At 36.1% G+C, this 19,627-nt stretch overlaps 1 protein-coding gene and 1 pseudogene across 1 annotated transcript; one reads left to right on the top strand and one right to left on the bottom strand.

Annotated features, from left to right (window-relative positions):
- Positions 1 to 4,945: 4,945 nt before the first annotated feature.
- On the top strand, positions 4,946 to 6,338 carry LOC112717750 (3-ketoacyl-CoA synthase 4-like; annotated as a pseudogene).
- A 6,799-nt stretch (positions 6,339 to 13,137) lies between these two features.
- Positions 13,138 to 14,458, bottom strand: LOC112715970 (3-ketoacyl-CoA synthase 4). Its single transcript, XM_072205123.1, has one exon. It carries the CDS (start codon positions 14,374 to 14,376, stop codon positions 13,462 to 13,464), a length of 915 nt encoding a protein of 304 aa, XP_072061224.1. The 5' UTR covers positions 14,377 to 14,458; the 3' UTR covers positions 13,138 to 13,461.
- Between the last annotated feature and the right edge of the window lie 5,169 nt (positions 14,459 to 19,627).

A 19,627-nucleotide genomic window follows, 5' to 3' on the forward strand; every position in this document is an offset into this window, starting at 1 on the left:
GTTTTACTCGAAGAGGGTTTTAACGAGGCCGGACGCCACGAACCACTATACAAAAGTAATCTACGTCGTATACAAAATATTTTTACCATAACAATTAGAATGCATTTCAGTTAACAACATTATCCGAGCTTCATACTCGGAAACTAACATACCTACGCCAAGCATAACACTCGGACAAATACAAACAACCAAAAATACCACAAAACAGTCATTATTGACAAAGTCATCATATGTGAAATAGCATATCAAAGACCATACTCAATACGAACACACCACTTGGCATGGCAAAACATTATTACTATCTTTACCAAAATATCATATCCCATAAAAGGCTAAAGCAGTCATTATCAAACCAAGCTTTATGCTCGGAAACCAAAACATCGCAACCGAGAATGATACTCGGAATTATCCAAAAGACAAACAAGTTAAATACAAAGTTCTAAAAGCCTAAGGGCCACACACAAAGCTTACAAAATAAAACACAAACTAAAGGCCTAATCTGCCTTATCACCAATACTAGACTCCCCGCTATCACATGAAACAACAGCCTCGTCGTCCACAAGCTGCCCATTCACAACCACTTTATTTGCGTCAAGCATATCCGCATCTGCCCCAGGAAACAACACCCGTACTTGAGAGACAGCACGCTCAAAGCCCTGCGCATAGGCCTCATAAACCTCAGTCTGCAACTCCTTCACCCTCGACCCCAAGCGATCATTTTCAGCCTTAACAGTCTTCACCTCCTCTACAGAAGAGAGTTAAAGGCGCCTCTCCTTAGCAAGTTCCAACTCTTTCAACCTCATAGAGGAGGACAACTCCATAATAGTCTTCTCCTTTTCCTCCACATCTGAGGACAGCTCGGCAACGTCTAGAGCAGATTTACTTTCTTTTTCAAAAACTAGCTCTTGAGCACGACCAACAGTTACAATACGTGCACCAATTACCTAAAACAAAAACAAGAACATCAAAACAATATAATACCACACGTATACTAGACAATGTACAACCTTTACCTGCAAAAAATGGCTCACTCCTACATGTTCGTCACCCTCAATCATCTTCATATCATCAGGGAAGCAGCAAAGCTCGTCTGCCATGACAGAAAAAGGGTATAGTTTACCCCATAAAGACCGACTATACACATCCTCCGAATAACCATGCAACCTTTTTTGAGACTCATAAGCCGACTCCACCCTTTGAAGCTCCATAGAAGACTCTCCTTTCTCCAGAAAAGCCTCAGCAATTTTCTCCTTCGCATGACCCCTCTTCCGTTTAACCTTAAGGGAAGGTTCGTGCTGAATCACAAGACCCTTATCGATATTAGTAGTCGAGCTCTCTTTTTCAGCCTTCTTCCGCTGACTAAAGAATGCCTTCAATCTAGCAGTAGTAATTGTCGGTGCCTTGTCACCTGTACGAAAGGCCAACAGAATAAGAACAAACAAGGACAAGACAACAACAAATAAAAAACAAACTAATTTACCTAGATATTTCAGAACAGCCAATCTATCAGAATCCCATTTTAACAACTCGGACACAGATAATAATCCCTTTGGGCCCAACTTCTCAAACAGAAACTCCATCATAAGTTGATCATCAACCGACCTATCATCTACATCTAGAGCTTGCATAGATTTGGAACACCAAGATAGAGGGAACTTCTCAACAAGATACTCATTCAGATAGAAAGGAAACTCCTCGGGCACACTCCTCACCTTAACATACATGGTTTTAAAATCCTTAAAAGAAGACTTGTAAAGACCGAAAATAGCACGACGAGGATAACTACTAAGATTAACCCAAAGACCTCGGTTAACCCCTTTAGCCTGGAACAAAGAGAAGAACAACCGAAGAGAGGGCGGCTGCTCAAGGAATTTCATCAACACCTCAAAGGCCCTTACAAACCTCTAGGAATTCGGGTGAAGTTGACTAGGAGCACAGTTTAACCAGTAAAGCACACCACACTCAAAGTCAGTAAAAGGAACCCTAACTCCCAACTCAGTAAACAAACAACTGTACATATAGAAGTAAGCCCAGTCATCACGGCAATGGAAAACCCGGTCACCAACATCACAAGGAAGTATTTATATCCTTATATCACTACCGCTCCTAACCCAAACATTCGAACCCAGCACGTCAACGGACTCCTTATCACTAATCTGAGACACATACTCCTTAACCCTAGAATCAACCCAACCATACAAATCCCCCTCACCCACATCAGGCTTTTTATCTTCCATAAAACAAGGTACAGAGAACCAAAATTAAGAAAGGAAGAAGGAAGAAATGAAGACATGAATTATCACTCACCTTTCTTGCTCATTTCTCCAAAACGCAAAAGTACCTAACACAAAAAAACTAGGGAAAGCAAGCACGTTTATTACATAGTGAAAAAGCAGTTACATATGAAACGTTACCCTTTGATCCAAACCATCAGAAAACCCACGATCAACAATCAGCAAATCAAACAGTCAGGGACTCCTTGAAACTCGCAGCACAATCAAATCAATCATTCATTAATGCACGAAGAACAACGCAGGCATTAAATGCTACAGACAGTTTCAAAAAACAACGTGCCAAAACTAAGACGAGCTCGGGGGCTGTAAGGAACATACACAACAAATATAGCGACCGAGGACTTCGCCATCCAGGGTGTACAAGCTCGCCTTAGTCCTGTCTAAACCAAGGTAAGCTTGGGGGCTATGATACGTCACCCATATCCTCGGTCACCCAAAGTACTCGGCACGCAAATTTCTGAGGCTGGCATCACGTCAACCAAGCTCGGAACGTGAGCAGATAAGCTCGGCCTCACCCATTCGAATAATAAGACACGTGCTCAACAAAACCTAATCACCAAAACAGAATATCATAACCAACCTACAAACTAAGACTTATCCATAGGAAACGGTAAAACAATCCCTATAAAGCCGAACTAATATTCTCGGCTGAGGATCAGGTTCCACTACCAGTTTTCACATTCACTTATTCACTCTCACTTAACTACTCTCTCTCTCTTAATATTATCACTAACTTGAGCATCGGAGTATCTTTTGCAGATATTCCCGCCGCGGTGTTTGATCTTGGCCGACGTAAAGCTCTTCCTTTCGGTTGATGACTAACCCGGAAGCGCTTAAACTCGGCCTCCCCAGTATTCAGACGAACCAGATAGTATAGATGGTCATTCTTTCATTCGCTTTAAAATGTCTATAATTTGTTATTTTTAAAAAAAATAAAAAGTATTTAATAACTAAAATAAATTAACCAAAAAATTATGAATGAAAAGTTCAAAGAAATTTAGTGCTGATTATTATCTCATTAAGTCATTAAGAGTAATATGACACTTAACTAAACCAAGATTATCTATTAAAAAATAAAGAACTTATCATTTTTTTGTTTTTTAGTTGTTTACTGTATTTTCTAGTTCTATTGATTAAGAATTAATTCGCTGTCAATCTAAATTTTATTTCAAAATTTGTCACCGATTAATAAATTGTTATATACATAAAAAAAATTTAAATTTCAAACATTTATTTCAACAAATGGGCAAATAAACCGTCATGATTCATCGAATCGCAATTAAACCAAAGTATATTTATAAGGAACATATCAAAAAGACGAATATTAATGAAAGATATTTGATTATATCTTTCTATAAACATTTTGAGGCAAACAAAATAATAGCAAAATAATAGCAAATTTGGCCATCATGTGTGATGGGTATGCCAATTAATGATGATATATATTCATTATCACTGTTTCATTGCAAATAGAAAAAGATGTGATCATTGTTCTTAATTAGAATGAAAGTGCAATTAGAGGAATGGATGAACAAGCACTTGTTAAATTATTTTGTTCTTATACTCGTTATATAATCTATGTCGTTATACAGGTTGCGTTTGTTTGTATATTTGGATATTAAGATACAGATACAGAAATACAAAATTATATTCAATAGAAGAAATATAATTAAATAAAAATATTATGTTTAAAGATATTAAATTAATATATTTTATATTTATTCTAATAAAAATAATACAGAAATACTAACAAAAAAATATATTTTATTATATTTTATTTTATTTTATTATTTTATTAATTTTTTATAATTAAATTTATTATTATTATATTTTTCTTTCTAGATGTTTTGAATAAAAAAATAAAAATAAATTAGACTTTTATAATTTATTTTAATTTATTATAAAATAAAATATAAAAATACTAATTTTTGTGTTTTTGTCTTTTATATTTTATTTTCAAGATGTTTACTACGGTACGATGATAAATTAATATGTACCAATGCGTTTAAAATGTGGACAAATAACAATAAAACAAGTGAAATTTAATTTTCCACGTCAGCATTTAATTTTTTCTTTTTTAAATATATAATATATCACCACTTTTACTAAAACACCATTTTAATTAAATAAAAATAAAAATAAATTTTATTTAATTTTAATAAAAAGACTTAAACATCCTTCCTTTATTTGATTAGACAAAAATACCCTTTGAATGCCCCTATCTTAACAGCTTCTCCCCTAAACCCTAGCTTCTCCACCACCGCCGCAAGGACTACCGCCGTCTGTCGCTCTCAGGCACTACCATCGTCGTCTGGTCGTCCGTGCTTCTTCCTCCTTCAAGAATCGCAGCTTCTTCTTCCTCAACCTCGGGGCGTCAATTCATGGTATTCATCTGCTCCATCGCGCTCCTGCCGCCATCCGTCGGGCGCTCAGTCACCATCGTCTTCGTCTGGTCATCGCAGATTCTTCCAACCCACCACCGTCTTTTGAGTTGTGTTCGTCGCCTGGCCTCTGTCTCCGTCACGATTCTGCCCCCCTCTTCTCAGACTGCTCAGTAGAAAAATCCATCTCCATTCCAGTTTCCTTCCTTCGAGTTCAGAGAGCAGAAGCTCAACCAAGAAAAAACCTTAAACTTCGACGGTCAATATGTACCCGAAGCCATGCATCATATCCCTCCAACTCCTTCCATGGCTACTGCAAGAGAAGAAGCTGAGAATGTTATGTTTGGTGCTTTAGATAATCTCTTTGCTAATACAAAGATTAAGCCTAAGGATATTGGTGTTCTTGTTGTGAATTGCAGTTTGTTTAACCCAACTCCTTCACTTTCTGCAATGATTGTGAACAAGTACAAGCTTAGGGGTAACATTAGAAGCTTCAATTTGGGTGGTATGGGTTTGTAGTGCAGGAGTTATAGCCATTGATCTTGCTAAGGACATGCTTCAAGTTCATAGGAACACTTATGCTGTTGTTGTTAGCACTGAGAACATTACTCAGAATTGGTACTTTGGGAACAAGAAATCTATGCTGATCCCAAATTGTTTGTTCCGTGTTGGTGGTTTTACTGTTTTGTTGTCCAACAAAGGCTCTGTTAAGAGAAGAGCAAAGTACAAGCTTGTTCATGTTGTGAGGACTCATAAGGGTGCTGATGATAAAGCTTTCAGGTGTGTGTATCAAGAACAAGATGATGATGGCAAAACTGGTGTTTCTCTCTCAAAGGATCTTATGGCTATTGCTGGTGGGGCTTTGAAGACTAACATCACAAACTTTGGGGCCTCTTGTTCTTCCAATAAGTGAACAGCTTCTGTTCTTTGCTACTTTGGTTGTTAAGAAGCTTCTGAATGCAAAAGTGAAGCCTTATATACCTGATTCCAAGCTTGCATTTGATCATTTCTGCATTCATGCTGATGGGAGAGCTGTGATTGATGAGCTTGAGAAGATTCAGCTTCTGCATATGCATGTTGAGGCTTCTAGAATGACACTTCACATATTTGGAAACACTTCTTCAAGCTCTATTTGGTATGAGCTGGCATACACTGAAGCTAAGGGAAGAATGAGGAAGGGGAATAGGGTGTGGCAGGTTGCATTTGGAAGTGGATTTAAGTGTAACAGGGCAGTGTGGCAGGCACTTAGGCATGTCAAGGCTTCACCCAAGTCTCCTTGGGAAGATTGCATTCATAGGTATCCAGTGCAGGTTGTTACATAGCTTTAATTTCTGCTACTATCTCTGGTACACATAGCAAAAGCCAATAATCAATCCTATTCAAGGAGATAATAGATAATGTCTCAGCTGTTTAATCATCACTTTAAAAGCCTATTTTTGTTGTTATTTTTAATTATTCTAATGCTTCTGTTTTAGTTACTTAATCCTTAAATTAATATTTATGGTTCTCATGTTAAAGAGTAGTGTTTTATTTTTACATGTTGGTTACAACTTTTGTGGGACTTGGTTTCTAAAAAGGGATACTTTTAGTACTTAAAAGCTGTACATTTTGCAGATAACAAGGAAAAAGATTTTTCACATGAACAGTACTGCCAATTCATAGAGGGTGGCATCAAAATCTCTTTTTTCCAATTAAGTTAAGCATTGTCAAAAGTGCAAGTGATAGTAACAAAGAAAGTTACAAATTTAACTCAGATAGATCATAGATGCATTCTAGCTTTTTTCCAATTAAGCTAAGCCTTGCTATCATGTATGAGATGCTACTAAGTTTGGTTAATCACTGTAGTCATCAAACATTTTGCTAAGTTAGGCATCGTTTTTCCTTCTGGTAATTTTTTTTGTTGTGCCAACTGGAAGAAAACCTGTCTCTGTTCCTGTACCTTTCTTTTTTTCTTTTTGTTCTTCTTGGGTTTGATGTAAAGGCACCATTTCCCCACTAAATTGGCATTCACTACCTTGTGCCCCACCTAATCAGTTCAGATGGTTTTTTCCTTAACATACTCTATACTTGTATCTAACTAATCTAAGTACCTTGTAGTATGAAAATGTTTTAACCTTGGAGTACATATGAGTATGTACTCAACAATATTTGAGAGGCCTAAACTAATGGTAGTATGCATGTGTTTTGTACATGATGATTCTGAAACTGTTGCAATGATCAAGGAATTGTTGGAGACTCGTATTCGGCCGACTGTTCAAGATGATGGTGGAGACATTGAATATCGAGGATTTAATCCGTAAGTTCTTAATAGTTTGTTATTTTGGTTTTGAAGCACATGGATGAAACTTTTAGGAAGAGCGTCCAACTACAGGCACTATAGAATTATATTTGTACCAAGTTAATTTATTTATTGTGGTTTTTATCTAGGGATACTGGAATAGTAAAACTTAAGATGCAAGGAGCATGTAGTGGGTGCCCAAGCTCTTCGGTGACTTTGAAATCCGGCATTGAAAATATGTTGATGCATTATGTACCTGAGGTAACAAGTTCTGGGATATCTTCTTGTGCTGAAATTAATTCTTATTTCCTTCTGGACTATGCTTATACTTAGAAACAAACTTTGTTCTGCCCTTCCAGTTTTTTTATGTTTTGTTTGTTTTTTTTTAAAGAAAAAGAGCAACAGCTTTGTTTTTGGTATGCTTGGAAACCAAAATTTATAGTGTGCCAGTAACTTTGTTTTTGTAAGAAATTGCATCTTCCCAGAATCTTATAAGCTGTTGAAAATGGTTGGACTATTTTAATTATAGTGCAGAAATTTTTTGTTATAACTAGTAATGTAAGTTTATCCCATTTTTGCTTTGTTAATTGCCTGTAGCTTCTGGAGAGTAAGATACAGGAGGCGAGATCAAAGAAGAATACTCTAAAAGCAAGAGCTCAATCTGCAAAGTTTGTCCAAACCATTTTCTGATTGACTCGCATTTTATTACAGTCTATTCTTAATCCCTTTTAATCCTGGTTTTTGATTTATGTAATAAATGTAACTCTTTAATTTTGTTCATCTAATTCTGAGTCATGTTAAATATTGTAAAAGGGGAGTATAGATTCTGAAAAAAACTCAGTGGGTAATTTTGAGTCATCTAACTCCACTGTTTATATGCACGCTTTTATAGTCCTCTATCATTACTCAATATGATATAAAACCAAATTAACAAAAATGGGTTCAAGACACAAGACTGAACTCACAGATTTGTCTTGAAATAAGACAAGTTCTTGCTTACATTTTCTGTTCAACAGAACAACCAAAGCAATAATTGAGACTAGTTAATAGAGCTCCAATAAAAGATACTGCCACAGTAGTTAATAAAATTTTGAATTGAATCTAAATTTAAATTTCTCATCAAATTTATGCCTGGAAGGAAAAATATACAACATATTATCGCTAAAATGGAATAACTACATTAACTACATTCCTAATTTTTCTTCATTAGATATATAACTATATGCTTTCTATTAGACTAAATGAAAATAAGGATTGGCCTTATGAAATTGGACCCTATAACACGAGGAGGAAAAGAACTGGCCTAAATACAGGCAAATACAAATTACAATGGCAGTGGGATGGATCCTCTGAGTGATTTTCAAAACTATCTTGGAGATTTTGAAGAGATACATCTCCCACATGAAACTAACTTCAGCAATGCTCTTGGTTTTTGGGTTCGAATTTTCAAGTGAGACAGCTGCCAATGCAATTAAATAAATCAATAATGTGTATAGTAATCAAAGCAAATGCAAAACAAAATCTAAAAATATGCACTTTCACCAACACAATCACAACATATGAAGCTGAAGCATAAAAACTACAAACATATGCATCAAAAAAAAGTTTCTCCTGTTTCTGGGTTTTCAATGATTTGTTTGCCTATAAGTGTTGAACACTTGAAGTTCTTATAAAGCCTAGAAGAATTTATACATTCCCAAGTGATACATGATTCTACAAATAATAACAATAATATATCAAATATAAGATTTGGGATTTTTCACAAATATTTTAAAGCTTTTGAGCAATAGACACCCATATTTCTGTGATAAATAAAAGTGCTCCCTGTTTATGCTCAACTTAAATTTATATACAGTTATATTTAGGCAGCAGCAGTAAGAACCAGAAACTCCTAAGAGAGCATCGAGTGTTGTAACAAAGTTAATGGGACTGGAAGAACTCCCATATTGCACACAAGCTTGTGATACTTCTTCGCAGATGTCTTGCATGAGTGATGGATATAACCAACACCAAAGTCCAGTTTCCCCCATAACAAGAAACCAGTGCTTTGGGACTTCTAGAAGGGACAATGCCTTAATCGAAAATTCATGATTTTCACTTGAACCAATCCCATGGAGGCAACCTGATGCAAGCCAAGATTCTGATTTACAAGTTTCCAAGGGAAGTGAGACTTTGACAACAGCTTCAAAACCCTCCCACTCTGTATATGGTGAAATTGAGAAAAGGATTGCAGATCTTCAGTTTAAAAATTCAGGAAAGGATCTCAGAGCCCTTAAGCAGATTCTGGAAGTAATGCAGAGATACAAAGATTCACTAGATATTACAAGAGACCAGGAAACAAATTACCCTTCTGACAGAGGTCTGAGTGAAAGCTCGAAACTACAGACCCCAAGACAACAGACCAACCCAACATTTGTCACTGATGATATTTCAAGTTCACCCCGAGGTAGAAAGTTTCCAATTATCATCATGAAGCCAGCACAAATCTCAAGAAAATTCAATGTCGCTACCAAAGAAATGACTAATGGCAAATCAGGCTGCATCAAGTTTTCTACCAATGATCCCAAAGATGGAAGATTGCTTGATTATATTGAAAGTCAAACAGCAAAAGGAACCAGTTTAACGAATCCTTTTAGTCAACGCTTCCATTCTGCAGATAAGAGTAAAATGAAGAAAACTTCAAAATTAATGCAAGCCTCAAAAGTCCCTCAGGTCATCAATGGACAGGACATCAATAACTCCAGCCATACAGCAGAGACTAGAAGCCCAAGAGTACAAAATAAGTTCGGTTTTGAGAAGCGTTCACCTACAAACCAAGCATCAGAGTCCAAAAGTAAAAAAAGACAACACAAGCAATCATCAGAGTCATTGTCCCTAAGTTCCACTCCTAAGAAAAAAGTTTGTACCTTGCAGCAAAAAAATGAAGGCTTCAGCAAGATCCGGTGTTAAAAGAGGAACTTTAAGCATCAAGTTGGTGTTATTTCCTCCAATGTTGACAGCAACAGAAGTATGGATTCTCACCGTGACATAGAGGGCACCCAAGCTGATCATTCTGAAAGCAACAACAGCATTTCCATTCAACAGGTGACTCACATGAATCAAAAATGTAAGTATTTCTTCCTCCCATTATACAATGGTTGCCCATAAGCATAACATACTGGGTTTAATATTCTTTCATTGATCAGACTGCTACAAAGGAGCTAAGCAAGGAAAGTGCTACGGTCATGATAACAGTTAATTCAGAACAACAAAGTCCAGTTTCTGTTCTTGATCTGTAATTTTACAGTGAAGACCCACCTTCTCCAATTAAAAAGAAGACAGAAACCTCAAAAGATTTAGGTATATTCTACACTTAATTTTTTGTGATATTCACATAAAATCATCTATAGGAAAGGAGTTTGGATTACATTTTAACTCTTTCATATTTACATTTCTACAGATGAAGCTTTAGCCACTCCTGATAACATAGGGCATGCATTGGACCTTCCTCTTTCATTCAATAACACAAAAGCCAAAAGAGTATAAAAGAACTAAATTTCAATCTCCAAAAGAGTATAAATTCATACATAGTCAAATGGAGACATTAAATAATCTGGCAAACAAATACCAACACAAACGTAAACAAAATATAATGTCGTATGTCACTAGACGGCTCATATGCCCACAAGAAAATAATAAAAAAAAAATAATAATAAATATCCTATGTTGCAAATCTAATCTTGAGGAAATTCATAATCGTTATGATGGTGATTATCATTCAGCTTATTAAGATTTTCAATGGCATTATTTTTGACCGTATAGCTGATCGTATTATGAATCTTTAACACGAGTGAGACTACAATCTTCATGCGAACCCCATCATCCACCTAATAAAATTTGAATAATTACACATTAGGCTTAACTACTTAAATATAAAAGAAAGAACGAAGGAAAAGATTAGTGCATAACATTACCTTTATGTTAAAATAATCATCTTCAAAATAAGTTATCATCCAACTGGCAACCCACACAGCCGCGTCACTCCTACATATCGAGGAAGCTATATTAGAGTATTATATAATTGCATAAATTTCATATCAATAACTACTAATTATACGATCTTACGATCCAGCTTCGAGGGTCGGAAGGCCTTCCGGCTCTTCAAATTCAAATTGTGAAGAAATCAGATTTAGAGTGGTCTCAAAGTCATAGAATGAACGATCTTCCAATACCTCGTCCAAATAAATGGCCTGTTTATGTCTATGTTAGAGTTTGTTTTTTTAGTCATATATGTAGATAATTAACAAAAAAAAGGAAAATATAGTTACTAATTTCAAGGTTGTCCTCTTTCGCTTGAGCTGTTTCTCAATGGGTAATGGGTCTAGCAAAATGATTTGTCCTTTAACACGATCAATCACTACGAGGTACCAGTGTTCATGACCTTCGTCAGTAGTTTCAGATACAGGGATAAAGACCTAATCAAGAGAAAGTCATTTTAGTTATTAAAATTATTTTATGCCAATATTTGCTAATATGAATTTAAAATGATATAAACTTACTCTTTTTAAGCAGTCAACTTTGCCCAAATAAACATATGTGATACAAAGCGGCAGACTTTTAGGATCCAATTTTGTCTTCTCTGACAGCTACATTATTTCAGCCACTAGTTTATATGCGCAATACAAATAACAACTACCAATATTATTTTAGTATACACTCCTATATACTTACCGCAAAAGTTGTGGGTAAAAACCAATAACCAGTTTCTCTGGTCAACTCTATGCTCATCATATCTGCAACTAAGTCTAGCACAAGAGAAACGATTGGCTTTTCTGGCATCAAGCTCCTGAATACATCTCTGTGAGCTGTAAACTCTAAAATTACTTTATCCTCCTTGTAGCTGCCAAAGATAATTTAACATAAATAAAAATAGCTAAACAAATCAACAACACCGTTAACAAATAAAATTCTAATTGAGCTTACTTACTTATCCATCAAATGATTACCATACAAGTATGCTGCAATTGCAAGTTCAGTTTCGTTCAAACCCATTGAAGCTGTTGGTCTAAAATAGACTTGCACCCACTAAATATATAAAAAAAATTGTTATTAGTGAAAATAATAATAATAATAATAATCATAATAATAATAATAATAATAATAATAATAATAATAATAATAATAATAATAATAATAATAATAATAATAATAATAATAATAATAATAATAATAATAAACTACTTATTACTTAGTACTCACACGAGGTAGCTCTAATCCAGGAATATTAATTGGAGCAAGTGAATTTGTTCTTTTTTTAGCAATGGACAGATCTGTCTTGGCCTTCTCAATACAGCATAGCAACAATGAATTATTCGACGCACTACTTTGTTGGTTAAGAGTCTTAGAATTGGAACCAAAGACATTAAACACCATAGAGGGAGAGCTGACATTATTTTTCAAACGTTGAACAAGAGATTGGACTATTTAGGTCAATTGCTCAACAGAATTAGCTAATGAGTCTAAAGACACTCTGTCCTTCAATGATGGATTAGGTTCACTGTAACATTAGAACATTGCATGCAGGGTCAAAATCTCATTTTATTCACTGTGAAAAAACCCAAGTCCATATAGCTTTTACATAAAAGAATACAAAAATATAATTAACATGAAGAATATGTACAACTAACTGAAAGAGAAATTGGGTCATATAGCTTTTATCACCCATTTTCAACAAAAATACCAATATTTTTTTCATATAAAAAAAATACCAATACTTTTTGTTGTCTAAAGAGAAATATAATTGATAATAACAAAATAATTTCACTTATTCTAATAAAATAAAATACTAAAATGTTAAAATAATAAAAAAAAAGGATGGAAAGAGAAAGAAAGAGAGGAATGGTTTGCAAAGGCTGGCCATGTGCTGTTGCGTACAGTATCTAGAGACTATAATGCATCTATGATCTATCCGAGTTAAATTTGTAACTTTTTTTGTTACTATCACTTGCACTTTTGACAATGCTTAGCTTAATTGGAAAAAATAGATTTTGATGCCACCCTCTATGAATTGGCAATACTGTTCATGTGGAAAATCTTTTTCCTTGTTATCTGCAAAATGTACAACTTTTAAGTACTAAAAGTATCCCTTTTTAGAAACCAAGTCCCACAAAAGTTGTAACCAACATGTAAAAATAAAACACTACTCTTTAACATGAGAACCATAAATATTAATTTAAGGATTAAGTAACTAAAACAGAAGCATTAGAATAATTAAAAATAACAACAAAAATAGGCTTCTAAAGTGATGATTGAACAGCTGAGACATTATCTATTATCTCCTTGAATAGAATTGATTATTGGCTTATGCTATGTGTACCAGAGAGAGTAGCAGAAATTAAAGCTATGTAACAACCTGCACTGGATACCTATGAATGCAATCTTCCCAAGGAGACTAGGGTGAAGCCTTGACATGCCTAAGTGCGTGCCACACTGTCCTGTTACACTTAAATCCACTTCCAAATGCAACCTGCTACACCCTATTCCCCTTTCTCATTCTTCCCTTGGCTTCAGTGTATGCCAGCTCATACCAAATAGAGCTTGAAGAAGTGTTCCCAAATTTGTGAAGTGTCATTCTAGAAGCCTTAACATGCATAGGCAGAAGCTGAAGATTCTTCTCAAGCTCATCAATCACAGCTCTCCCATCAGCATGAATGCAGAAATGATCAAATGCAAGCTTGAAATCAGGTATATAAGGCTTCACTTTTGCATTCAGAAGCTTATTAACAACCAAAGTAGCAAAGAACAGAAGCTGTTCACTTATTGGAAGAACAAGAGGCCCCAAAGTTGTGATGTTAGTCTTCAAAGCCCCACCAGCAATAGCCATAAGATCCTTTGAGAGAGAAACACCAGTTTTGCCATCATCATCTTGTTCTTGATACACACACCTGAAAGCTTTATCATCAGTACCCTTATGAGTCCTCACAACATGAACAAGCTTGTACTTTGCTCTTCTCTTAACAGAGCCTTTGTTGGACAACAAAATAGCAGAACCACCAACACGGAACAAACAATTTGGGATCAGCATAGATTTCTTGTTCCCAAAGTACCAATTCTGAGTAATGTTCTCAGTGCTAATAACAACAGCATAAGTGTTCCTATGAACTTGAAGCATGTCCTTAGCAAGATCAATGGCTATAACTCCTGCACTACAACCCATACCACCTAAATTGAAGCTTCTAATGTTACCCCTAAGCTTGTACTTGTTCACAATCATTGCAGAAAGTGAAGGAGTTGGGTTAAACAAACTGCAATTCACAACAAGAACACCAATATCCTTAGGCTTAATCTTTGTATTAGCAAAGAGATTATCCAAAGCACCAAACATAACATTCTCAGCTTCTTCTCTTGCAGCAGCCATGGAAGGAGTTGGAGGGATATGATGCATGGCTTCGGGTACATACTGACCGTCGAAGTCTAAGGTTTTTTTCTTGGTTGAGCTTCTGCTCTCTGAACTCGAAGGAAGGAAACTTGAATGGAGATGGATTTTTCTACTGAGCAGTGTGAGAAGAGGGGGGCAGAATCGTGACGGAGAAAGAGGTCAGGCGACGAACACAACTCAGAAGACGGTGGTGGGTTGGAAGAATCTGCGACGACCCGACGAAGACGATGGTGACTGAGTGCCCGACGGACGGCGGTAGGAGGGCGATGGAGCAGATGAATACCAGAAACTGACGCGCCGAGGTTGAGGAAGAAGAAGCTGCGATTCTTAAAGGAGGAAGAAGCACGGACGACCAGACGATGTTGGTAGTGCCTGAGAGCGACGGACGGCGGCAGTCCTTGCGGCGGTGATGGAGAAGCTAGGGTTAAGGGGAGAAGCTGTTAAGATAGGGGTATTCAAAGGGTATTTTTGTCTAATCAAATAAAGGAAGGATGTTTAAGTCTTTTTATTAAAATTAAATAAAATTTATTTTTTATTTTTATTTAATTAAAATGGTGTTTTAGCAAAAGTGGTGATATATTATATATTTAAAAAAAATTAAATGCTGACGTGGAAAATAAATTCAACTTGTTTTATTGTTATTTGTCCACATTTTAAACATATCGGTACGTATTAATTTATCATCGTACCGTAGCAAACACCTATTTTCAATATCTTATCTTATCCAATTCTCAAAACTAAACACAGTCATATAGAATTAAGTCTCGTACTTTATAAAATTAACAAAAATGAGTGCAAATAATATAAAGGTGAATTCTATGGTGTCTAACTTTTGTCTAATTTATTTTTTATGACAATTTTTGAATATTTAATAATTATTTATTTTTATATTTTTAAAATTAAATATTAATTTTTAATCCTTTTTAGTAAGTTAGACAAACTTTTTGTAGCAATCATCTAACATAAATCAAAATAAACACCTCATATGTATTCAATAGATAGAAAGACACACATATACATAAGACTTGTTTGATATGATTTTACAAGGTAAGCAAAAGGCATCACTTTTTTTCAGGATGCTTCAACCTGTTGTGTCTAATTTGTTCTTCATCTCTTCTTTATATCCCTTTTTATTTGCTTTAGTAGCCCTTCAACTATAAGGTGGGTCCTTGGAAGTTCCTAAAGCATTGTACTGATTCACAAGTTCATTCATATACCCTTTAAAGTTTTAGGTTTAATTTTTTTATTAATATAAAATAATTTACAGTGTTAATAAATAAAGCAATTAAAGGTTACCTATGAATGCTAAATAGTTAATTAATTACTATAATAATTATTCACAACTATTTATTTTATTTTTTATTAAAGAAAATTATAAAATTAATTCACACTATTACAATAAATCTATAAGGTTGCGTATAAAAAGGAGAATCAGATTGATAGACTGAAATTGAAATACAGAAAGTCAGAGACTGATAAATAGAGATAAAATTAAATTTTTATATTATATTTAATGTTAATATATTGAATTGAGTTATGTCTCAATATTATATTTAATTTAAGATAAATATTAAAATTAAAAAATAAATTTAGAATTTATAAAATTAAAAGTAAATATTTAAAAAAATATATTAAAATTTTAATTTCTGTCCCAAAAAATTTTAATTCTCTAAATTTTCTTTTTTTAAAAATATTAAAAGAGCTAAATTTTAGTTTTAAATTCTCATTATTAAAACTCTCATATCCGATAATGGAAGTGCAACATTCACAATTCATTCAACAGCATATATGCATTTATTCTTAGCCATAATCATGGCTCCGCCGTAACACGGCAATAATCCAGCCATCCGGCCCATGGTTAAATCCATAACCAGCCACCCGGCTCACGGTTAAATCCATAACCAGCCGTTTCATTAACAATTACGGTCTTTCGGCCCATGGCATAACAAGCACTTCCACCACCACCCTCCGCCTCTCACATAATCATCTTTGATCCTCATTGATCATTCATTTTTCCCTTGCTTCACTCGCAAGTTAGCACATCCCCTAGCTCCTCTTCCTATTGCTAGGCATATCATAATGATTTAAGACATAAATGGTGAGATCAGAGGCTTAGAAGCATGAGATTTGGCTTTTAAAACTCAAAAATCAACTTTGGGATAAAAACAGGGCCACGCATACGCGCACTCCACGCGCACGCGTGGATGGCCACAAAACTCATCGACGCGTATGCGTCATGCACGCTAACGCGTGGATTGAAAATTAGCCAATCGATGCGCACGCGTCAACCACGCGTACGCGTGGGTACTCTCGTGTCCTAGGCACAAAACTGGCACAGTTCAGGTACAACCCTCTGGAAAATGGCTGAGCATTGTGTGCAGCACATCGGCGCGCCCGCGCACACCACGTGCACACATGGATGGCGCTTTCTAGAAGAACGGTGCGTACGTGCCAAGTGCATCTACGCGCGGGGGATTATTCTGCTAAAATTTTTCTAAGTTAAAAGCTGCAGAATTCACCGATTCAACCCCCAATCTTCCGACGGACATAACTTTCTCATTTTAAATCGTTTTTCACTCGTTCTTCGAACTGCATGGACATCCCGGATCCAATTTCATTTCTAAATAGATTTGGCATAAAATGGAGATCTGTATTCCAAGTTATGTCCCGTCAAAGTATGCCCAAAAACCATTTTTTTCATACAAAACCACAAAGTGCCATTTTCAAAATAAGCCATTTTCAACTCTTTTCAAAATCAATCAAAACATGCCAATTTCATCCCTTTTCTTTGAAATCAATCAAAATATATCAAATTCAACATCAAGCCTCCTCAACTCACACATTGACACTTTACCACAATTTACAAAATCACTATCCCATCATTTTAACCCACTTTACCCAAGTGGTTCAAACCCAAACACATTGACATATCATATACTCTTCCTCATGCCAATTTTCAACAACACCAATTCCAATAAATCATCATTGTACACAATCAATATCATACTCAACATCAACATGGCTCAACCCACAATTCAACCATAACCAATCATCGAGCATATATCACAACATGCATATTTCTCATACATCATACCATCAAGGCATCAATAATCATCATCACATATATGACCACATCATATATTTCAACCATCCAACAACATCAACAATTCAATGTCTATCTTAGGGCCTCTAGCCTAAGTATTTCCTACCACATTACATATTAGATACGGGAAACCGAGATCATACCTTAGCCGATTTCTCAAGCTCAACCGGAGCACTTCCAAACCACTTTTCCTCAAGCTCTTAAGGCCTCAACACCTCCAAGAACAGATTTTTCACCACCAAATCCTTTTCAAGCTTTTCAAAGTCACCAATCAAGCTCCAACATTCACATATACACAACCTAAGCCACAATCATCATACCCATATACAACATCTCAATACCCAAACATCATAGAACTACAAATTATACTAGGGTTGAGAATCTTACCACACCCAAGGTCCAAGGAAATAAGATTAATCTTCTCCTTCAAGAGAGTTGGGTCCTATAACATCAAAGAGCTCAAAATCTCAACATTTTTGCTCATGAAACTCGAAATCAAAGCTGGAAATTCGAAGAGCAAAACATGGCTTACCTCAAGATTAATTGTATGAGTTTTGTAGAGCTAATCGCGGTGAACGCGTGGCCATAAATGGAGCGGCAATCGGAGCTCTAGATCAAAAGTTATCGTGGTTTGAAGATCAAGTGAGAGATAGAAGTTTGAGAGAGTGTTCTTCCCCCATTTTCTCTCTTTTTCAGCGTGTGTGTGTGGCTAATGAGGAGAGAGAGTGCTGAAAACTAGGGTTTTGGTTTAGTTATGTTGGGCCAAGGGCCCACTTTGGGTCCGGTTGGCCCGATTCGCCCCGTTCGGTCCAATCTTGGTCCGAATTCTATAAAATTGGTACCAAAATTCTCGTTTCAATCTCCTCTATCACATTTAGCCACAAAAATCACATTTTGGGCTTTCTAGAATAAATTCTCATTTATGGGTTAATTAGCCGTTAATTAACCGGGTTTTACATTCTACCCACCTAATTGGGAATTTTGCCCACAAAATTCAAATGCAAATACCTGAGAATAAGTGCAGATAATTCGTTCGCATCTTCGACTCAAGTTTCCAAGTGTGTTCCTCAACACCGCCTCGACTCCATGCCACTTTGACTAATGAAACCTCTTTTCCACGCAACCGTTTGATACTAGTATCATCAATTCTGACTGGAGCCACTAGAAGCGTCAAATCTTCCCTTAACTGAACCGACTCAGGTTCTAACACATGGCTAGCATCAGGAGTGTACTTCCGAAGTTGCGACACGTGAAACACGTCGTGCAGGTTCGAAAGGTGTGGTGGTAGAGCCATTCGATACGCCACTGGTCCAATTCTCTCCAGGATCTGAAATGGACCAATGTATCGAGGATTCAACTTCTTTGTTTTAATCGCCCTACCTGCTTCCGTGGTCGGAGTAACCTTAAGGAAGACATGGTCTCCTTCCTCAAATTCTAAGGGCTTTCGCCTCTGATCGGCATAACTCTTTTGACGACTCTGCGCCGTAAGCATCCTATCTCGGATTTTCTTGACTTGTTCAGTAGTCTCAGCTATCATTTCCGGCCCCAACAAGCTTTTCTCTCCAGCTTCATACCAACATAGCGGAGATTGACATTTTCTCCCATACAAGGCCTCATACGGAGCCATTCCAATGCTCGCATGATAACTATTATTGTATGCAAACTCTACTAATGGCATATACCGATCCCAACTCGCCGGTTGGTCCAAAACACAAGCTCTCAACATATCCTCTAGTGTTTGGATCGTCCTCTCGGATTGACCATCTGTTTAAGGATGGTAAGCGATGCTTAAGCTTAATCGGGTTACAAAAGCTTTCTGAAATGTACCTCAAAATCTTGAAGTGAAACGAGGATCTCTATCAGAGATTATAGTAGCAGGTACACCATGAACTCTCAGAATCTCCTTTATGTATAACCGTGCTAGCTCCTCAAGGGTGTAAGTCATACAAATGGATAAAAAGTGAGCTGACTTCGTCAGTCGGTCCACAATCACCCAAATAGCATCAAAACCATCCCTAGTCCTTGGCAATCCCGACACAAAGTCCATTGCAATACTTTCCCACTTTCATTGTGGAATCTCTAAAGGTTGCAACATCCCGGCAGGTTTTTGATGTTCAATCTTTACCTTTTGACAAGTTAAGCACCTTGAAACAT

This window comes from Arachis hypogaea, chromosome 10 (assembly GCF_003086295.3).
Source record: "Arachis hypogaea cultivar Tifrunner chromosome 10, arahy.Tifrunner.gnm2.J5K5, whole genome shotgun sequence".
In the NCBI taxonomy this organism is placed as follows: Eukaryota; Viridiplantae; Streptophyta; class Magnoliopsida; order Fabales; family Fabaceae; genus Arachis; species Arachis hypogaea.